This window comes from Herpailurus yagouaroundi, unplaced genomic scaffold, assembly GCF_014898765.1.
Source record: "Herpailurus yagouaroundi ecotype Mexico unplaced genomic scaffold, PumYag 210, whole genome shotgun sequence".
Classification (NCBI taxonomy): Eukaryota; Metazoa; Chordata; class Mammalia; order Carnivora; family Felidae; genus Herpailurus; species Herpailurus yagouaroundi.
The window spans coordinates 12,951,146-12,974,347 of NW_024412441.1; the positions used below are offsets into that span (position 1 = coordinate 12,951,146).

At 37.4% G+C, this 23,202-nt stretch overlaps 1 protein-coding gene across 1 annotated transcript in view; it reads right to left on the reverse strand.

Moving 5' to 3' along the window:
* Positions 1–340: 340 nt before the first annotated feature.
* MSH2 (mutS homolog 2) overlaps positions 341–23,202 on the reverse strand; it is an 82,657-nt gene continuing 59,795 nt past the window's right edge. Inside the window, exons 9-16 of the mRNA XM_040453809.1 lie at positions 16,428–16,551; positions 14,802–14,952; positions 11,889–11,986; positions 8,740–8,985; positions 7,345–7,549; positions 5,910–6,157; positions 3,545–3,720; positions 341–788 (exon numbers count right to left, since the gene is read on the reverse strand). Coding sequence (XP_040309743.1) covers positions 618–788; positions 3,545–3,720; positions 5,910–6,157; positions 7,345–7,549; positions 8,740–8,985; positions 11,889–11,986; positions 14,802–14,952; positions 16,428–16,551 — 1,419 coding nt within the window. The 3' untranslated portion in view covers positions 341–617. The remainder of the gene's footprint in view (positions 789–3,544; positions 3,721–5,909; positions 6,158–7,344; positions 7,550–8,739; positions 8,986–11,888; positions 11,987–14,801; positions 14,953–16,427; positions 16,552–23,202) is intronic.

The window sequence follows — 23,202 nt, forward strand, 5'->3', positions numbered from 1 at the left end:
AATAATTTCCATGGTTCCTTCTAATTTGAAGATCCTTTACTTTTACAAAGTCTTTGGGTGATACTTGTTTCTTCCATACCATTTGGGAATAAACACATATAGAAGTCCTATTACAGGGGCGCCTGTGTGACTCAGTTGGTTAAACATCAGACTCTTGATCTTGGCTCAGGTCATGATCTCACAGTTTGTGAGTTCAAGCCCTGTGTGGGGCTCTGCGCTGACAGTGTGGAGCCTACTTGGGTCTCTCTCTCTCTGACCCCCCCACACTCTCACTCTTTCTCTCAAAAACATAAATAAATGTTTAAATAGAAAGTCTTATTACAAAGAAATATAACACATATCAAATTTCACAAACTACATGATTTTATTTATAAAATTCCACACACTGACTACTATTGCCCATGTCCATTTATGTATTCCTCAGTTACAGCTCTCATTCTTCAAAATAAAGATCTTTGAAATTGTACTCAAAGTGTTACTCAATATTTTATTAAGGTGATATCCCATGGGCATCAAATTGCCAACACTATGAAAAAAAGGGTTAGTATAAAAACAATACAAAAGTATTACAGACCATAGCTTATCAATATTATCTTCGTTCCTTTGATGGGATTTCCTCATGTAGTAACTTTGATTCGTGAAATGATTTCATTTACAAAACTATTATTCTTTGCTATTACCTCAGCTTTCAGCTGTTTTAACTTTTTCGTGATGTTTTCTTCTGACATTTCAGTAAAAGGCACTTGCTTCACCTTGGATAAAAATTCTTGAATAATTTTTTCACCTTGCTGAAAGACATATGAATGATCCATTAGTCTTTAAAATGTCTTTTTAAAAAGTCACACTGAACTGTAATGAATTGTTTCTTTAAATTTCAATCTAAACACACCACCCGATATTCAAAGAATATTCTTTAAACTACAAGTGTGCACTATCTAGAATATACACAAAGGCCTTAGTTGACCATATTTCTTAATAGCAAGTTATTAAAAGACATTTATAAATATCTTTTCAGCTGCTAATAAAAGGGGCTGAATATTTTAATAGTTTCCAAATCCCTCACCTTTTATAATCGATGCATAAACAGTCTTCTGGGAGAAAAAGAACTCAAGGTTTATAAATACTGTAAGGCATAAATAGTCACTGAAAATTCAGTACTCATACACATACAGAATTTTAAAATCAGTATTATTTTACTGGCCATTTATTGCCATTCTAAAAAACATGGCTATTACTTGCCATGTCATTTGTGGGCAAATCCCTTAACCCACATTCCTCATCCATAAAATGGGATGATAATATTACCAACCTCCACAGGGCTGTTAGGAGAAATGGAGAGTGAATATGCGTGCTTAGAAGTGCCTAGAACAATGCCTGGCAAAGGTAAGTACTATGTAAATGTTTATCATCACATATGAAGCAGAACTAAAAAGCCTGTTTTTCATACAGGGAGCTAGTTGGTGATAAGTACCTTAAGGGTTGAAAGGTAGATATTCAAATGGTAAGAAATGAAGAAATATTTCTCTATTAAATAACAAGTGCACTTTTTCAAATAAAGATAAAATCTAGACTGAGCATCTTCTTTAGCTTAAAATTTTTTCAAAAAAGTGTAATTAATATTATCAAAAGTACATGGTTTCTGTTCTAATTGGAAACCAGGAATTACATGAAGGAACCTATGTAACCCCAGATCACCACTAGGTGTGCTGGTGACACCAAGACCATTTCACAGCAACCTTCCAAACTTAAAACTGGCAACGAGATAGAATACGTTTCTCTTGCCAGTATAGGTACAACAGATGAAACTAGGCCTTTTCAAAGCTTAAAAGTCATACACAATAATCTACTGTAACAATTATCTATCCTTCAACAAAGAACACCACCAAAAACTCACTGGTTAAACCTAAAGACATGACAAGAAGTTCACAATGTATAACTACAGTAAATGCTGCCAGGACCTAGCAGTGAATTAAGATTCTTTTATTTTCATTACTGCAGAGAATCGTTTAACTTCTAAAAAATACACTGGGCACATGCTTGTACCTTCCTGTGCTAGTATCTAAATTTCACCCATCACTGAGAGATAAGGCCTGACTTAAGATGAACTTCTCCCATGAGAACTGAAACATTCTGCCCTCAAAGAGCTTTCCAGAATAAACATTTGTCATATACCACTTAATTAATCTCTATGACATATTTTTCTTTTTAAGATTAAAAAAAATTTTTTTCATGTTTATAAGAGAGAGAGAGAGAGAGAGAGAGAGAGCACACGAGCATGAATGGGGGAGGGGCAGAGAGAGAGGAAGACAGAACCTGAAGCAGGCTCCAGACTCTGAGCTGTCAGCACACAGCTGGACACAGGGCTCAAACTTGCAAACCGCGAGATCATGATCTGAACCAAAGTCGGATGCTCAACTGACTGAGCCACCTGGGCACCCCTAAGATTTTTTTTTTTTTAATTTTTTTTTTTCAACGTTTATTTATTTTTGGGACAGAGAGAGAGCATGAACGGGGGAGGGGCAGAGAGAGAGGGAGACACAGAATCGGAAACAGGCTCCAGGCTCTGAGCCGTCAGCCCAGAGCCTGACGCGGGGCTCGAACTCACGGACTGTGAGATGGTGACCTGGCTGAAGTCGGACGCTTAACCGACTGCGCCACCCAGGCGCCCCAGATTTTATTTTTAAGTAATCTCTACACCCAACATAGGGCCTGAACTTACAAACCTGAGATCAAGACTCACATTCTCTACCAACTGAGCCAGCCAGGAACCCTATGACATATTCATTATTCTTATCTCCCCAGCCAGATTCTAAACAATTGGAAGGCAGGAACTATGTTTCTTTCTTTGTTATCATCTTAACTAAGCACTGAGTAAATATGCAAATAACTGGATTTGATCTATTTGCTTATGAGGTAATCAAAAAAGTGCTCAGACATCTTTTACTCCTTTGAATTACTTACTTCAAACCTAGACTAGGGGTGGCTCAGTCAGTTAAGCCTCCAACTCTTGATCTCAGTCAGGATCATAAGTTCAAGCAAGCAAACACACACACACACACACATACACATACACACACACACACCAAACTTTTAAAGGGGGCACCTGGGTGGCTGAGTCTTGTTAAGCATCCAACTCTTGATTTCAGCTCAGGTTATGATCTCAGGGTCCTGAGATGGAGCCTGTGTTGGGCTCCGCACTGGGCTGGAGCCTGCTTGAGATTCTCTCTCCCTCTCCCTCTGCCCCTCCCCAGCTTGTGCATGCATGTGCACTCTCTCTCTCTAAACAAACACACACCTAGACTAATATTCCTGTCGTCATAGGTTTTAAATCTGGTACTTTGAAATGCTCTCCTTTGGTCATGCACATAGTGTAGAAAGAAAAAGAGATGAATGAAGTCTTTGCCATGCAAAGAAATCTAAGTGAAAGCCAACAATGAATGATCAACAAATAAATATTAGAATCACATAGGGAAGAAATAACTCATCTTGGTGACCTGACAGATATAATACAGGATTAAATAATTACAAAAACAATCTGACAAACCTCTCTTTCCAGATAGCACCTCTTTGCTGCTGGTTCCATTTCACCATAGTCTTGTGATTTTCCAATATTCTGAAACTCCTCTAGTTCCAGGGCTTTTTGTTTAGCACACTCTATTACATGCCTAGGGAAATTTGCAAGCTCTGCAACATGAATCCCGAAACTTTGGTCACAGACACCTATGAAATTTGGGGATCGTGAGGAACAGGGTAGAAAAAGACAGCAATTAATGTAAAGAGAACTTATCCATCTCACCCTGTAATTAGGAAGCTTAATTTTGTATTTCAAATACATTAGCCAAATGTTTCAGAGTAACTTAGATGAAGGAATTTTAATTAGGCCTTAATGGAAAGTAACTAGGACTTGGCACAAAACGTTATATTCTATCCTTAACAAATGTAGTAGGAAAAATTTCAGGGAAAAAAAGGTTGGTAAGAACCCTCAAAGGTCTACACAAATATCAGATTCTGAAGAAAAATTAATCAATTCAATCTTCCTGAGGTCTTCTCATTTCGTAAGTGAGGAACTAAATGAAGTATTAAGAAAAAAAAAAAAGATAAATGTGCATCACTAATTAAGAGCATTTAATTCAAAACATACAGACTTATTACTCAATGGTCTATCCTCTAGATCTGCCTACATCATTTTCTAGAGATAATGACTTCAGAAAATTGGCTAGATAAATATAAATATTTACAATACTGGTCTTAGAAAAGTTACTTACCATTCTTACATAATCTTACTCTGATTCTAAGCTACTGCAAACACATGACTACTGATTCTAAACTACTGCAAAAATTCCAAAAAACGGAATTTTTGACCCAAGTCACTAGTAAATTTATTGATTAGGTAGCTTATCTTCATCCCCATTTGCAGAAAATAAACTGACTTAAGACATTCCTTCCAGACATTTAATACAAGTGATGCTCGCAGACAGTTAAGATGGAGATTCCATTTTTGCCTCAACTATGTATCAACTATAAAAATTTTTTTGCCTAGTTACATTATCTCTGACGTTCTGGGGCTGGAGATGGATTGGATGGGTTTATTCCTATCATCTCTTCACATCATCTGGTCTTTTAAAATTCTGAACCCATTTCTTTATCACACAAAACACAAAACGCAACCTCAATTTCATGCTAAATTCCAGGTCCAACTAAAAGTATCTTTATTTTTTATCAATAATAACTCAAAAGGATTCCCAATGAAGCATAAGCAACAAAGAATAAAAGAACCAAAAATATATCTCACTTATGTGCAACCCACTAATGCAGGAAAATGTGTTCCTGGAAAATCAGAAAGTCATCTGAAAAAACTATTCCAATGATTGGTGAAATGTTTAGGCAGCATGTTAATCTCATCAACCCTGTAAGCTCATTAGCTGCCAGACCCACAAATGACAAACTCTTCTGAAAGGATGAAATGCTAACAAATAAGTCATTTTGTATGTGAGAACTACCAACAATTTCAGGATTTGTGGAAACCCTACCTTTAAATGAACCTATTCATGTAACACACTCTTTAGGGGCACCTGGGTGGCTCAGTTGGTTAAGCGTCCAATGCTTGATCTTGGTTCAGGTCATGATCTCACAGCTGGTGAGATTAAGCCCCGAGTAGGGTTCTGTGCTGACAGCACAGAGCCTGCTTGGGATTCTCTCTACCTCTCTGTTCCTCTCCCCACTCTCCCGCCCCCATCTCTCAAAGTGAAGAAATAGGGGCGCCTGGGTGGCGCAGTCGGTTGAGCGTCCGACTTCAGCCAGGTCACGATCTCGATCTCATGGTCCGTGAGTTCGAGCCCCGCGTCGGGCTCTGGGCTGATGGCTCGGAGCCTGGAGCCTGTTTCCGATTCTGTGTCTACCTCTCTCTCTGCCCCTCGCCCGTTCATGCTCTGTCTCTCTCTGTCCCAAAAATAAATAAACATTGAAAAAAAAAATTAAAAAAAAAATAATAATAATAATAATAAAAAAAGTGAAGAAATAAACTTAAAAAAAAATACAATTAGATAATTATAATATAATAAATAGTTTGTTAAAAAGCCTTGGAACTTCAAAGCTTATTATTGTCATTAGCTGTAGGTAATCTGATAAGAAATCATGCTGCCATGGTAGAGATAGTACAAAACCCTCTGTGATAATGTTGAAGAGTTATTCTTTCTGCAACTGTGTTATGATGAATGTCTACTATGAGACACAGAAATATAAATAATGTACCACATCCTTGTACCCAGATTATGAATTTAAAGGTAAATGTGTTCTGTACAGATATCAACAGTTGATACTTAGAATAAGGCAATCACTGATGATGTCAAGGGTAGTAAGTTTCTCACTGTCACACCTGAATCTACGGTACACTAGCAGTGCACACTCACCTTTCTTCACCTGATACAGCATAGTTAAGGTCTCTTCGGTAGTTAGTGCTGTGACATGTAGGTTATTAACAGTTGGTATCTGATTGGCCAAGGCAGTAAGTTCATGAAAATGTGTTGCAAACATGCAAAAAGCACCAATCTTTGTTGCAATGTACTCCGATATAGCCCAGGCTAATCCAAATCCATCGTAAGTAGAGGTTCCTCTTCCCAGTTCATCTATGATTATTAAAGAATCTTTGGTTGCAGACCTGAAACACATAATTAATGAAAACTCCCCATTATATAATATGTGGTAATGCAAAAAAAAAAAAAAAAAATTAAGGCAATGTAATAGGAAAGATGTGCCACACACATAACAGATTATCTTAATATATAAAAAATTTAACAGTGAATAAAAAGTACTGAAACTTAAAAAAATGGGCATGGCCATAAATAAACAACTATGGAAAAGGAAACAGTGAATATTTTTTAAATTACCAATCTCACTAGCAGTAATCAATTTCCAAATAAATCAGCTATCATTCATTTCTTGCCAATCAAATCAACCAAGATTTTAGAGATTAATACCACAAGAGGATGGGAAAAGGCTGTCAGCATATGGACACCTGCATGTACGCACAGCTGGTGGTCATGTAAATTCCTGTGCCTGCTGCAGCCCTACCAATCAGACATTAGCATTCTTTCTTTTCTCATTTTTAACTAAATGTAAGGAGGGGAATTTTTTTCCCTCAATCAGAGAATGTAACAGTTCTTCATGTGCTTACTGGTCATTTATTTTTCTGTGAATTGCCACTGGCATCTTTTGCTTATTTCTTTAATTTTTAAATTACAAATATTAGCTTATTGACTAATTACTATACCAAATATTTGTACCACCTCTCTAATCATCAATAGTAATTTACTAGGGATCTACTATATGTGATGTACTTTAGAAGATACTAAGAAACAGAAGGCACAGCTTCCCTACCTTTAAAGAAGCACCTAAAAGTGAAACAAAGAGATTTTAGTAACCTCTAAAATAAAAAATCTAATAAAGTTAAAGGCATGTTGAAGAGTTCACAGAAGAAATATCCATGACCTGAGGCTTATGTGACAAGGAAAGACATCAGAGAAGTAGAATGTCTGTCACTAAGGCCTTTAAAGATTGGAAAGGACATGGGTAAACACTCCACATAATTGTGAACAGCACAAGCAAAAGCATAGTAGTGGCGGAGGTTATAAGGTGAACAACTGCCAGAAATCTTAAGAAGACAAATTTAAAAATCAAAGAAGCTTTCCCCAACTATTACCAATCACCCTTTAAGACAAAAGTTCATAAGAAAACTATTAAACTAGATGAAGGTTCTCAGATGTTTTGTAGATGAATCTGCAGATGTACTTCTCACAGGACAGGGACATTCATTTTCATTTTGAGGGGACTGGGAAATTCACTCACCTGAGAATAGAAGCAGTTTCTAGCATTTCAGCCATGAATGTGGAGACTCCTTTCAACTGACTGTCGCCAGCCCCTACTCGGGCTAAGATGCAGTCCACAATGGACACTTCTGCTGACTCACATGGCACAAAACACCCAATCTGGGCCATGAGAACTATCACCCCAGTTTGGCGAATATATGTTGATTTACCTCCCATATTAGGGCCTATAAAATAAATTACATCGAAAAGCAAGATCATTAAATTTATTTCTGCGAATAAATTTTTAGTCTTCAACTGCACATTTATGACTAATCACCTAGGTCATATGACATGGCATACAAGCAGCAGAACCACCAACTACCTAAGTAATGGTATTTTCTCTTCAGTCAAACCTACACTGCACCCTTCACCAAGAGGACCCATGAAAAATATACCTTACCTGTAATTTGCCTAGAAAAACCATAGATTTTCTCACAGCTCACAGAACCGCCTACGTGATAATTTGATGTCATCCAGAAAAGTAGTACACACCTAAATGATTAACTAAACACTATAACTCATTAATAAACAAGGCTATTAGTGAATGGATTAGTATGGTCAAATGTTTCAAATTACTTAAACTCCACACTAAAGCCCTAAGAAACAACCCCATTTTCTGCAAAAGTACAATTTCTTTGTTTGGGTTAGATTATATTAACAACTTGAAAATCCATTTGGGGAACTAGAATATTATCACTGACTATTCCCCCAATATATTTGTCCAAAGACTCCCACCCATCCTCCACTTCTGTTTTCTAGAATCTGGTTAAGACGTAAAAACACTTTAGTTTGAAACATGCTACATTAGTCTATAAGCAAACTTTTCTCAAATTTCACATGAATATAGTCCCATGTCTTTAAAAGAACTGCTACCTTAAGCTGAGGTCATTCAGCAGTCCATTCTACTTGACCTTCAATGACCTCTGGCTAACGGTAATCTTTAGGTTGAAGGGATGTTCTTTTTTTTAAGTAGGCTTCACGCCCAGAGTGGAGTCTAACGTGGGGCTTGAAGGTATAACTGTGAGATCAAGACCTGAGCTGAGATCAAGAGTCAGACGCTTAACTGACTGAGACACCTAGGCACTCCGGAAAATTCATTTTTAAATACACTAATAAACCCCTTGGAACAAAAGTTTTATATAAAGATGACATTCTCTCATACGGGCCTCCCCCTCCTTCCAAATCTTCCCTGTAACCCAAATGTGAATATATTACTAACCAGTATGATTAATGTTGTTTTTCTAACATCAAGGATTAGAATTTGCTTCATCAGTCTTAAATATTTCCACTCCAAAATAAAAAAAAGGAAACATTACCCACCCCACCCCCAAAAAGCCCATAAATTAGATGTTTTTTGGGGTTTTTTTTGTTTTACCAGTAATGATGTGGAACATCTGTTTATCTTTTTCAAAGTGAACATCATTAGGAATAAATGCAACTTCATCTTGAACTTCAACACATGCATGTCTGGATGCTTTCAACGTAATTCTTCCTTGTCCTTTCTCCAGAATGACCGGTCGTACATATGGAACAGGTGCTCCATTTGACACATGTGCAAAGCTGACAACAGCATCTAGCTGAGCTAATACATCATTGAGTGTCTGCATTGGTTCTACATAACCTGTATAAAAACAGAAAATGTGCATAGGAATACTGAAAAAAAAAAATACATATAAACAGCCACAGAAATATCTTTAACTTCCCTATTTGGGAATTTAAAATCCATTTTCTAATTTATATACTTAAAATATTAACAGAAGTTTGCCATGCTAAATTTGAAAGGAATACCTAAAACCTCACGAGTTTAAAATGTATTACTACATCTTCCCCTAGTATGAATGGATTTCAAAAATAGAGTGTGATGCCTTCCCTTACCGAAATCCATTAAAATTAAAAAGCACACAGCTGCTTATCTTAGGAAACATACAAATACTAGGTTTAAAATATAATAATGTGACCATCAAGGCCTGTGCATGTATAAACTTGACCATATAACTGTTACTTGAGTTTTTTCTTCCCACCAGTACCACATGCAGTTGAAATTTAGCATAATTTAGATCCCTAATTGTCACTTAAAACACTTTCAATGAGATTCTCCTCTCCAAGAAGATTAATACTAAAAGCTATTATGTACACTAAAAAGTCCCTGACACATGCCAGGCAATGCATGTTTAAGCAATAAAAATGGTCAAAACTTATAGAATAGGTTCTAAATTTTAATAGCTTGGAGGAGTTGGTGTAACATAACACACACACATTATGTAGAACTATCACACGGGCATCAGTGTGTCAAAAGCTTCAAAGGACATTCAAGAGAACAGTGTTTTAGAAAAACATTTATGAGTTTAATCAAATGGCAGGATATATAATTCATCTTTGATTCCCTTGTTTCCATAAAAGTGATAAAATGTTTTGAAAATAAAAATTAACTTATGAATGGTTGAATACAAATAACTCTCTTACTGTTTCACCATTTTCAAATTTATTCCGTTTTACCTAACATGTACTTCTTTTAAAAAAAGAAACAGCTCACACTACTCTATAATGTAGGAACAAGAACCTGTGAAATTACTTAAATATTAATGGAGTACTTACTGTAATTACTTTAAAAAAGGAAAACCAAAGCCTCTTATTTAAGTCTATACTTGGTATCTTACATCATCTGGCTCTTAACAGCATTACCTTTTCTGGTGTAATAGCTAAGATAGAAAACTACAAAAATGAGGGGCGCCTGGGTGGCACAGTCGGTTAAGCGTCCGACTTCAGCCAGGTCACGATCTCGCGGTCCGTGAGTTCGGGCCCCGCGTCGGGCTCTGGGCTGATGGCTCAGAGCCTGGAGCCTGTTTCCGATTCTGTGTCTCCCTCTCTCTCTGCCCCTGCCCCGTTCATGCTCTGTCTCTGTCTGTCCCAAAAATAAATAAACGTTGAAAAAAAAAAAAAAAAAAAAAACTACAAAAATGATCCATTACATTTTAAAATAAAAATAATGCATATATTAGACAAGAAAAGGCTTCATTTAAATTCAAGGTAACTCTAAATAAAAAAAAACCTTCCATTTAAATGTTTAAAGCTAGCAGCTTTAACCTAGTAGGTGCTTGATGAATAGGAGCTAGTAATTTTTTTTTTTTTTTTAAGGAAGTGTGAATATATAGTATTTACAGCATCCTTAAAAACGCAATCTAGACTCAGGAATGTAATTCAACTGAGACTGTCATGCCACGATTATCTGATACTGCCAAGCAAAAATGTAATCTTTACAAATCTCACTCACCTCAACACCAATATATAAAGTGTATTAGAACCCTTTAAGTTTTATATTTCTGATTTACTATGAAAATTGCTAATAGTAAAATAATCTACAGAATTATATAAACACACAGTTTTCAAATGACTGTTTACTCCTAAATAATTCAGCATGAAAACAAGGACATCCTCCTACTTACTCACAATACACACCCAAGAAATAGGACACCAATACCGTATTATTTCCTTTTAAACTTCGCCAATTTGTCTCAAGGTTCTTGATAGCTATTCCCTACCTCCAACTCCTAGTCCTGGGTCCAATCAAGGACTGTCTACTGCATTTGCTTGCCGTGTCTCTTTAATCTAGATAGAACAGATCCTGCCCATTCCTTTTTTGCTTCCACGACACACACATTTTTAAAGAGTACAGGCCTTAAAAGTAGTGTCTCACAAATCTAAATTTATCTAAGTTTTTCCCTTCTCATTCATTATAACGTTAAACATTTTTGTCAAGAATACCTCATGGGCAGTACCGTGCTCTTCCCTCTACATCACATCAGGAAGCATTATTTATGATGTCATTTGTCCCATTATTGATGATGCCAACTTTGATCACTTGTTTGAAGCAGTTCTTTGGTTATCTTTTTGAAAGGCACAATAAAGGTGTCCGTGATGACAGGCAAAGCCTTCCAGTTTAACATATCAGCCCTACCCTGTGCTAACCACACATTCATTCCGTACTACAGGCAATACCAGTGTCACGTCATGCAGTCTGCTCAACAGTGCCCTCTAGAATAAACTCTGGAAATCTGCAAAACGGCACACAAAACCCAAAAGAAGGCTTCTTGCCTCATGTGTAATTTCTATTTGTTTTTCAGTGGTACTTATTTCCAAAACTTAGAGCATGAACCCATAGATAATCTAACATTATTAGTGCCTTGTAGCCCTTGGTGTTTCTTTTCCTTGTTACAATAAATTTGTGCTTTAAAAACAAAAAAACAAACAAAACAATAAATTGCACTTTTATGTATATCTGTTTTTCAGGCTGTTCCCATTGCATTCCTTAGCCTGCACTAACTTATCTTTCTACTTACAAGAGTAACTTCCAGCTACTTGTCCCACCACAATACCTATAAAATACTTATACGCAGTCTAACATAATAAACAGTCACAACATTTAACAGCTGTTAAAAAAAACCACTTTTCAAACATCCTGATGTTTCTATTACTAAAAACCAGATTATATTCAGAACAGTTAATGTACTGGTCTATTCAATTTACCTGAAGAAATATTGACAATTTCTTTAACAATTGCATCCTGGGCTTCCTCATACTCAGTTTTATTTTTGGTATACTCTTCATTGAGAGAAGTCAGTTTACTGCAAATCAAGATAATGATATTATTAAAAATATCAAAACATCTACTGGAGGTAATACATACTACATAAAATATATACAGAGTATCTATCCTCTAAAGAACCAAAACAATAATTAAAATGAAAATGTGAGTAGAAAATGGGCAACTCATTAGGAGAAGATGTGGCTGGAATTCACTATGTTAACATTTACGCTGTTTAGAAGAGCCCTTCTTTTGATACTGAAGGCTGTCAAAGTAAGGAAAATGTTTTGAAAACCAAATCTCATTGAGTTAAGAAAAAATGAAACTATAGGTTGAAATAAAAAGTGAAGAAAGATAATAAAGTGAAGGAAAAACATTCACTAATATCAAAGGAAGGGAAGGACATTGAAAACAAAAAGACAATGAGGTGCCTGAGGGGCTCAGTCGGTTAAGCATCCGACTCTCAGTTTCGGTTCAGGTCATGATCTCACGGTTTCGTGAGTTCAAGCCCCACATTGGCCTCTGCGCTGAAAGCAGAGCCTGTTTGAGATCCTTTCTCTCTCTCTCTCTCTCTCTCTCTGCGCCCCATCCCTACTCATGCTGCCTCTCTCTCAAAACAAATAAATAAATAAACTTAAAAAAAAAAAAAAAGATGGGGGGCACAGAGAAGACAAAAAGGGGGAAGCATTCACTAGATGAAGGAGGGCATCAACCAAGGCAATAATTGTGAAGTTGATGGATTAGCCAATGGCATAATACACATACACAGCTCAAGAACAGTGCACAGGCAAGGAGCAGCAGCAGACCATGAAACAGGCAAAGAGAAAGAATTAAAGGAAGAAAAACAAGAGGCAAAGATATTATAAAAGTGAGACCACTATGTGAAGGAAGAGTAGCAAGAGAGGAAAGTGGAGGGGGCCAGGGACAAGACTGTGCAGGTTACAATACAAGTTCCAGATTTTTCTGGATGGCAGACAGACACTGGAAGTTTTTAAGAAGGAAAATCATAGAGGCGCCTGGGTGGCTCAGTTGGACTTCAGCTCAGGTCATGATCTTGTGGTTTGTGAGTTGTCAGTGCAGAGCCGGCTTCAGATCCTCGGTCTCCCTCTCTCTCTGTACCTCCCCCACATTCACTCTCTCTCTCTCAAAAATAAATAAACATTACAAAAAAAAGGAAGAAGGAAAATTATATGATCAAAGACTCAGATACACAGTAAACGTTTCATTTGTTGACCAAAATGAATTAATAAATTTTCCACAACTTTTGGAATAAATGCAATCAGTTCTATCTCTTCTACATATATTATAAATTAATCAATGGTGTGCTTCAAAGACGGTTATAACACCCCACAAGTTCTGCCTTATCTAAGCCAAAATATACATATATATTTCTTGAGTCAGGGATAGTTTACTGGAAAAACAACTACTACTAAATTTAGCGACAGGAGATCTAGGAGTGAGTATCTAATGTTGCTAGCTGTCTAACCCTGGGAAATTGGGAGTTTCAGCTTCATGTAAAAAATGAGAGAAATAAACCTATTTATTTCAGAATTGTAATGAGAAATCTAACAGATGGATTGTTTTCATTCCTGGGGTGTCTGAACACCTAGAATAATGTCTGCACATAAGAGGCACTCAAAGACTTGCTAAATAAATGGATAAAAGGGGATCACATATACAAAAACTACTTGTAAAGTACAGGGACTATTGAAGAGGGGTGGGTGTTAGGCTGCCATAAATTCTAATATAGTACAGAAGGAAAAAGATAAATGCCCCCACCCAAGTAATGGAAGATTTATTTTCTTTATGAAAACAAATTTTTTTAAGTTTATTTTTGAGAGAGAGACACAGAGAGCAAGCGTGGGGGAGGGGCAGAGAGAGACAGAGAGAGAAAGAATCGAGAGCAGGCTATGCCCTGTTAGCACAGAGCCCAACACGGGGCTCAAACTCACAAACCGTGAGATCATGACCTGAGCTGAAACCAAGAGTTGGACACTTAACCAACTGATCTATCCAGGAGCTCCACAGAAGATTTATTTTAAAATAATTCTTTTTTCACCCATACATAATTTGCCTCAGAAACTTAACATCAGTGAAGGAAAAGAAAAACTCGCAAAATCTTTTGTCCATGTTTATTTTTGAGAGAGAGAGAGACAGAGAGACAGAGAGAACGAGCAGGGGAGGAGCAGAGAGGGAGACACAGAATCTGAAGCAGGCTCCAGGATCTGAGCTATTAGCACAGAACCTGACGTGGGGCCCGAAGCCACGAACCACAAGATCATGACCTGAGCCTAAGTCAAACGCTTAACTGCCTGAGCCACCCAGGCGTCCCCATAAAGAAAAATTTTTTAAAAAGCAATAATCTAATGAGTGACCTTGCTAAGGCTGGTAGGCATCTCCCTAAACTAATTTATAGATCCAATTGATATAGCAGAATTTTTTTTAATTGGTAAATTATAGCAAAGTTTTCTTAGAAAAACCAAACATGAAAATAACTATAAAGCAGAGATATGATGGGGAACTAACTCTAACAGATATGGAAGTATAGTATAAATAACTGTAATATAATTAATCTATTTCATATTAACAAAAGAATTATGGGACAGACACGTGAAAGAATCTTAAAAACAGATCCAAAGTGTCACTTCAGTCAATGAGGAAGAGAAGAGTTATTTAACACGGGGGTGTTGGAACACCTGACTAGGCACTTATAAGAAAATAATGTTTCACTCTTACCTTATGCCTTGTATCAATTAATAAGGTAAAACTTCCTTATCATACAGCATTCACATTTCACAGAACAATTTAGTTCCATGGAACTAATGAAGACTTAATAAAGTAATATAAATACAAACCTGTTGGTAAATTTAACACCATTCTTCTGGATATCTACTGTACTGAAGTTTTTATTGTTACGAAGGACTTTTTCTTCCTTACACGTTACACGGAAGTAATAACCAAACTGTGCACTGGAATCCAGTTTAATCTGTTTGCCAGGATCCAAGCCTTCAGGATAAGGAAATAAAGAAAAAGTATGTTACAGATGTCTAGAGCCATTTTTTAATAAAATGTTTAAAATAATTAACTCTAAATGGTGAAAAACATACTTTTATGGCAAGACAGTGTAGTGGAAATGATTAAGATTAACTGGGAAAGAGTCAAACTTCACTTCATTCAAAAACTACATGAATGAAGGCTGTCTATAAAATCCTTAAACTCTTGCATTAATGTTATTAGCTTCTGATGTCGAAGCGCTTTCTGGGTATACCCATTCGAAGGTGCAGAGTACAGCAGTGGGCTAAGATATGGCCCCTTCCCTTGGAGAGTTCTGCACCAGGGTTCTTTACTTCACTAAAGCATTTCTCTGGAACTATTATAAAGGATGATTAAAGTGAACAAATACACTTTCCAAACAAAAACTTAAGACTCTTGACAATGAAACTCTAGAAAAACTGTAACATGTATTTTCTGTTAAGGGTAGGAAACTTCACAAAATAAGCAATTATCAATCAGCTAGAGTTTGTACACCTAAGATTTTTAAGTTTCTCTAAGTCTGTCCTCATCATCTTGCACATCAATGTGATCTTTAGAGTACAAACCAGAAGAGAGATCATACCTACAAATTTAACTGCTAAAGCATGGCTATGAAATATCACTAGCAGCAAACAACTAAAGACAGACCTCACTGGACTGGGGAGGAAATCACTGTCCTGGAGAGGAAAGAGACTGTAGAAAAAATGTAGACAGCGCTATGAAACGAGAAGTAAAGTAAGGCAAAGATTCTTTACCTAGGGTCTAGTCCATACATGAATTCTCCATGGAAACTATTTGCAAAACTTTTTGTATATGTAGGTATGGACATATTTCAGGAAAGAGGATTCATAACTTTCATCAGATTCTTCAAAAGTTTAAGTATTACTGCTCAAGGGGTCTTCTAATATGCTAAGATTTATTTATTCATTTAACATACATGTGAGAGATGCTCAAAGCAAAGAGGTTTACAAATTCAGAACAAATCTGTGTGAATAGTCTGAGACTAATTGGGGGAATTAATAATCTGGTAGGGAAGGCAGCCATTAAAAAAAAAAAAAAAAAGCTGAAGTTACTGAAGTAGTAGGGAACCTCAAAGCCAAATCAACGAACTATTCCTAGTAGAATTAGGCTTGTAGTGGAGGTGACGTTTAATGCAGACCCTGTTTAAAGGAAATGATGCAAGGGACTCTTGGTTGAACTGTCTGGAAGGAATGTGGGATCATCCTTGGGTTAGCGAGTTAGTAAGAGAGAAGTCTGGAAGAGGGTGTGGCTCTGAATGCAAAGTATTCCTGTATGTTAACCTGAAGTGTTTGTAATTTTACTGTGCAGAAGAAAGGCCTGGCAATTTAAACAAGGAACTGGCAAGATCCACTGTGTCCTCCTGGGAAGTAATTCTGGCACCAGTGTGGATACTGTATAGACAAAAACCTCCAATGAACCCTTCTTACCTAGATCTCTTGCTGCACTTACTAACGTTGACTGCATCTTCTTTTCCAAGTCATCCATTATTTCTCTTAATTCACTCAGATTAGGATCAAACGAAGGTTTTACAAGGAATTCATGGTTTTCCACCTACGGACAGAACAAAGAGCAGCATTTTTTTTTTTTAATGTTTGTTTATTCTTTTTTTTTTTTTTTAACGTTTTTTTTATTTATTTTTGGGACAGAGAGAGACAGAGCATGAACGGGGGAGGGGCAGAGAGAGGGAGACACAGAATTGGAAACAGGCTCCAGGCTCCGAGCCATCAGCCAGAGCCTGACGCGGGGCTCGAACTCACGGACCGCGAGATCGTGACCTGGCTGAAGTCGGACGCTTAACCGACTGCGCCACCCAGGCGCCCCTAATGTTTGTTTATTCTTTAAGACAGAGAAGCAGAGAGAGAGAGACACAGAATCTAAAGCAGGCTCCAGACTGAGCTGTCAGCACAGGGCCCGACGCGGGACTGGAACTCACAAACCAAATGTGGGATCATGACCTTAGCTGAAGTTGGAAGCTTAACCAACTAAGCTATCTAGGCGCTATCTAGGCGCCCCGAGAATAGCCCCAAGAATAGCTACATTTTATAAATGATGGGTAAAGAATCCCAATGTATTTTCTTTTCTTTCATTTAAATGTCACTGTGTTTTGGGGCGCCTGGGTGGCGCAGTCGGTTGAGTGTCCGACTTCAGCCAGGTCACGATCTCGCGGTCCGGGAGTTCGAGCCCTGCGTCGGGCTCTGGGCTGATGGCTCAGAGCCTGGAGCCTGTTTCCGATTCTGTGTCTCCCTCTCTCTCTGCCTCTCCCCCGTTCATGCTCTGTCTCTCTCTGTCCCAAAAATAAATAAATGTTGAAAAAAAATTAAAAAAATAAATAAATAAATAAATGTCACTGTGTTTTGAGTTAAACTTATGTTTTAAGTTACTCAGCCAATACTTTAAAGAGTTTCTATTTATTAGGAGATGTAAAATCCTGTTTATAAGGAGCTTATAGAGCTCTAGATGTCCAAAAGTTACTTGGATGAAAAAATGCAGTGCTTCTTTCACTAGCAGCATTCAGTATTTTTAATTACAGTTCCCCCTAAACAATGTTCACTACATTCTTCCTAAACATTACTAAACAATGTTCAATGTTCATAGCCTATAACAGAATGTGTAGTTTTTACCCAAACCAAGGATGCATCTTAAGATCTCAAAGTTTACCAAAAAAACTATAGAATTTTATTTCTTAAAATGGTAAGTTCATCAAAATCTCTCAAGTACTTTGTTTCCCCTAAATTCTTATCAATAACAGCCAGCAAGAAATCATAATGAAAGCAGATCTCACTTACAATGGCAAATGTATACACAAGGTATTTAGAAACAAAGTCTTAATTATATAAGACTTTTATGTTAAACTCACAATTTACTTATTTATATATTTTTGAGGGAGGGAGGGAGGGAGCGCGCGAGCAAGGACACCCATGCAGATTCACAAGTTGGGGAAGGGCAGGGGGAGAGAGAATCTTAAGCAGACTCCATGCCCAGCACAGAGCCTGACTTCGGGCTATGATCTCACGACCATAAGATCATGACCTGAGTCGAAATAAAGAGTCCAACATTCAATGGACTGAGCCACCCAGGTGCCCTATATAGGACTTTTATTTTTTTATTTTTGTTTATTTAGTTTTGAGACAGAGGGAGAGCAAGCGGGGAGGGGCAGAGAGGGAGGGTGGGAGAGAATCCCAAGCAGACCTCGCACAATCAGCGCAAAGCCCAACATGGTGCCCAAACCAACCAACCTCAAGATCATGACCTAAGCCGAAATCAAAAGTTGTACACTTAACCCACTGAGCCACCCACACACCCCACTATAGAGGACTTATATATATAAACTGCTTATTGGAATATTTAAAACGATTGGTAAGCAAAAAGGTAAACTATGAAAAGAGGAAACTAAATCAAACATTAGCATTTCCTCATTCCTAGTGACAGTCCAATAGGAATCCCTTTTTGAAACAAAATGACTAAAAACCAGAGACAATTAGAATATTTTTAAAAATGAATGAAGCATATCCTTACAGCCATTAAGAACTATTAAAAAGGATTAGGGGATGAGTGTGTGGCTGGCTCAGTTGGGGAAGCATGCAACTCCTGATCTCTGGGTTGTAAATTTAAGCCCCACATTGGCTATAGACATTACTTAAAAATAAAATCTTAAAAAAAAAAATTAGGGGCGCTTGACTGGCTTGGTCAGTACAGCATGCGACTCCTATTCAAGCCCCACAATGGGTATAGAGCCTACTTGAAGACAAGGAGATATTCTTTTTTTTTTTTTTTTTTTTAACATTTATTTATATTTGACAGACAGAGTAGGCACACACATGGGGGAGTGGCAGAGAGAGGGAGACAGAGGATCCAAAGCAGGCGCTGTGAGTGCAGAGCTGGAACTCATGAACCATGAGATCATGACCTGAAATGAAATCAAGGGTTGGCTGCTTAACCAACTGAGTCACCCAGGTGTCCCAAGGAGATTTAATTTAGCAAACAAACTGGGTGGGGGGTTGGCGGAGTGCCTGGGTGGCTCAGTTGGTTGAGCATCCAACTCTTGATTTTGACTCAGGTCATGATCCCAGGGTCCTGGCATCAGAACCGTGGGTTGTCAGGCTCAGCACAAAGTGTGGAGCCTACTTAAGATTCTCTCTCTGTCCCTCTCTCTCCCACTGACCCTCTTCCCCACATTCTCTCTCTCTCTAAAAAAACAAAACACCTTAGTACATGGGGTTAATATAATTTCTTTCCAATTACTTTCTACTTAATGAGAACACACCTTCCTCACATACCAAAGGCAAACACAAGAAAAAGGAATTAAAATTACAAAAAGCTAACCAAAAAAGTTAGCTTAATTTCTCAGTTTATCACATAAATTCACATAAATTTCTCAGTTGAAACTGATAAGAGATTTAATTATATTTGTAAAAAAATGTAAAAGTAGAAAGGTTAAACACTTTCTTTTATAAAGGAACTTGGTTTTGCATGTATGAGAAAAATATCAAGGTCATTCAATGGGCAAATATGAAAATATACAACTCACAAATGAGAAAGTAAGTAGTAAAATAAGTAGTAAACTAAACCACAGGAAAATGCTAAAGCTCAACAGTAAAAGATATGAATATTTAAGCAACCTTAAGATCTTATTCTACAGCTGTTTTTTTTTTTTAAGAAAAATATTACCATCAAATACTAATGAGGCTACAATGAAATTAGTGTACTCATTCATTTCTGGTGAGAACCTAAGTTGTTATAACCTTTAGAAAAAAAGCAATATTCGACAAGATTCAGAGATATTTGTTATACCCTTTGACACAGCAATTCTACTCCCAGGAATTCAACCTAAGGAATAATGCAACAGATGCAAAGCCACATAGGGATGAATAAGATCTCTGCAGATTTATCTGTTACAGCAGAACCCAGAAATGATAAAACATCACAGTATTTGCACAATGGTACCTCAGTAATATTATACAGTTTATTCAAACAGACAGTGAAGATGATGCAGAAACAAGAACTAAGAGGATAATTTCAGGGAAAATAATGCAACGAGGGTGGATTGACATAGCTAAAGAATTTGCCTCTTCCAATGAACTTAAAAAGAAGTGACGCAGAGCCAAATCATATTCCTTTCCTCACCCCCACCTTCCAGAAGCCCATTCATTGGTAAATTAACCCTGAGAATCATCACTAGTAATCCCAAATCTGGAGAGAAGAAAGTTGAATGGGTATCCTTCCATTTTCCTTCCACGGGAAGGGGAAATACTGTTGTGAAAGCACTGCTGAGGAGACTGGAGTGAAACAGGGAAAGTGAATGACTGGGTCCTAATGCACTAAAACACTCTAGGCCCACACTCCAAACAGGGTACCCTTCAGCAAGACATCACCCCTCCCAAACAATCTGGGATATTAGAATATACCACCAAACTCAGTATTCTAACCCAGAACCAAGACATATGACCTTTAGTCTCTAGTTGTCTTTCCAACAACATCACCCACCTATCACCAGGAAAACCCACACTCTCATTACATCAGACTACACAAAAAAGATGGAGGAAAAGAAACCCAGGCCTGGAACTCCAAAATGGGAAGATGAAATTCAGAAAAAAGATCAAAGAACAAAGAAAGAAAGATCCTCATACTATCATTTAAATATGAATAAACAATATACCAGAGAAGAGAAGAGATACCTTTGAATCAAATTACCTGTACCAGGGGCACCTGGGTGGCTCAGTCAGTTAAGCATCTGTTAAGCATCCGACTCTTGATTTTGGTTCAGGTCATGATCTCACGGTTCTGAAGTTTGAGCCCAGTGTCAGGGTCTGCACTGACAACATGGAGCCTGCTTGGGATTCTCTCCCTCTCTCTCCATCCCTCCCCTGCTTGCACTCTCTCTCAAAATTAATAAATACACTTAAAAAAGAAAAGTGTTCCTGGCTTAATTACAATGTGGGACATATGGCAAAAGCAAAAGGGCAAATTTTATATGGGGGGTGGTGTATAATCTGCACAGACAGAACCCAAATAGATGAGAATTCGTAATCTAAATATACATAACAGGGGCATAAGAGTCTGACTCTTGATTTCAGCTCAGGCCATGATCTCAAGGTTCAGGGGATTGAGCCCCACACTGGGCTCTATGCTGACAGCACTGAGCCTGCTTGATATTCTTTCTCTTTCCTCTCTTTCTCTGCCCACCCCCCTCTAAATAAATAAATAAACATTTAAAATAAACAATGGACAAGGAAAGAAGCCACCAACAGTGAGAGTAAAAACACAAAAAACAAAACAAAACAAACAAAAAAAACCTCTGCAGAAACAAGGAGCAGATTTAAACCAAGAAATTTTTGACACGGAATGTTAAGTATATTAAAATGTTGGGGCGCTTGGGTGGCTCAGTCAGTTAAGCGACCGACTTCGGCTCAGGTCATGATCTCGCGGGTTCATGGATTCGAGCCCCACATCGGGCTCTGTACGAACAGCTCAAAGCTTGGAGCTTGCTTCGGATTCTGTGTCTCCCTCTCTCCCCTTCCCCAACTTGTGCGCTCTCTCTCTCACTCTAAAAAATAAACATTAAAAAAATGTTTTTAAGTATATTAAAGTGTTTAAAGTAATATAATAGAGAATGGAACACATGAGCAAAGAACAAAATATTATTAAAAAAAAAAAAAAGGTCTAGGCAGAGTTAGAAATGAACCAAATAACTTTTATAAATAAAAAATGTAATCACTGAAGAAAAAAACCCTATGGACTGGTTAAACATCATATCAGAGCTGAAGAGACACTCAGTGAATTGGAACATCTGAAGTAATCACAAAGAGAGCAGCACAGACACATGGCAGAAAAAAAAATGTGAAAGTGTAACATATGTCCAAACACAGTTTCAGGAGAAGAGAATGAAGGAGCACAACATTCAAAGAGGTAATGATTGATAATTTTCCAAAATTGATAAAAGACATGAATTCTCTGATTAAGAAAACACAGTAAATCCAAACAGGAAAAAGAAAAAGAAATCCACTTTTGGACACAGAGCAGTTAAAGGAATCAGTATCTGGAACCAAGACTTCTAAACAATAATAATGCAAGCCAAGGGACAGCACAATACAATCTCATAGATATTAAGGAAAAATAACTGTTAATCTTCAGCCTGGAATGTATACCCACAAAAAATATCCTTCAAGAACATGGGTGAAATACACATTTTCAAACAAACAAAACCTGACTAATAATAAAAGAACTCCTAAAGAATATTCAGGAAGAAGGAATCAATAGCTAAGAAACTGGTAAGCATATGGGCAAATCTAAATTTAACACTGACTGTATAGAATGGAAATTTAAGGGGGGAAAAGACAGAACTAAAATACCAGCCAATAATGAAGAAAAATACATTCTGATCTCAGATATCCTAAAGTCCTAGTATTTGGGGGGTTAAGTGAGAAGATACTGACAGACTTTGAGTTATGTATACACATTTTGTAAAAATTTGTGAATAAATTCCAAACCAGTGCATGTGTGATAGGATGGGGGAGGGGCTACAAGGAAAGGCAAAATGGAATTTAAAAAGCCCAATCAATATACAAGAAAGAAAGAGCAATAAGGAGAACCAGGAAGAATAGGAATCACAAAATAATGTAGAAATAAATCCAGAGTGCCACTTAAAAAAGATCATGAAATGTGTGCCTGGGTGGCTCAGTCAGTTGAGTATCTGACTTCAGCTCAGGTCATGATCTTGCAGTTTGTGAGTTCAAGCCTCGCATCAGGCTCTGTGCTGACAGCTCGGAGCCTGGAGCCCACTTCGGATTCTGTCGTCCCCCCCCCCACTCTCTGCCCCTCCCCCACTTGTGCTCGGTCTCTCCCTCTCTCAAAAATAAACATTAAAAAATTTTTTCTTAAGATGAAAATAAATTTAAAATAAATAAAATCCAGCTATAAGCTTTCTAACCATAAAGACTCACAAAGGACAGAAAAATATATACCATGTAAAAAAACTAAAAAGGAGGACTCTGGCATAGCCCTTTACTATCAGACAAATTATATCTAAGGCAAAAAGCATTACTAAGGATACTGTCTCTAAAGAATGATGAAGGTTCAGTTCACCACAAAGAAACTATAGCTTTGTGTCTTAAAAACATATGAAGCAAAAATGGACTGAACTATAAGAAATCCACACTTCTCTTAGTAACTCAGCAGATCAAAAGTTAGCAAGCATACAGACAA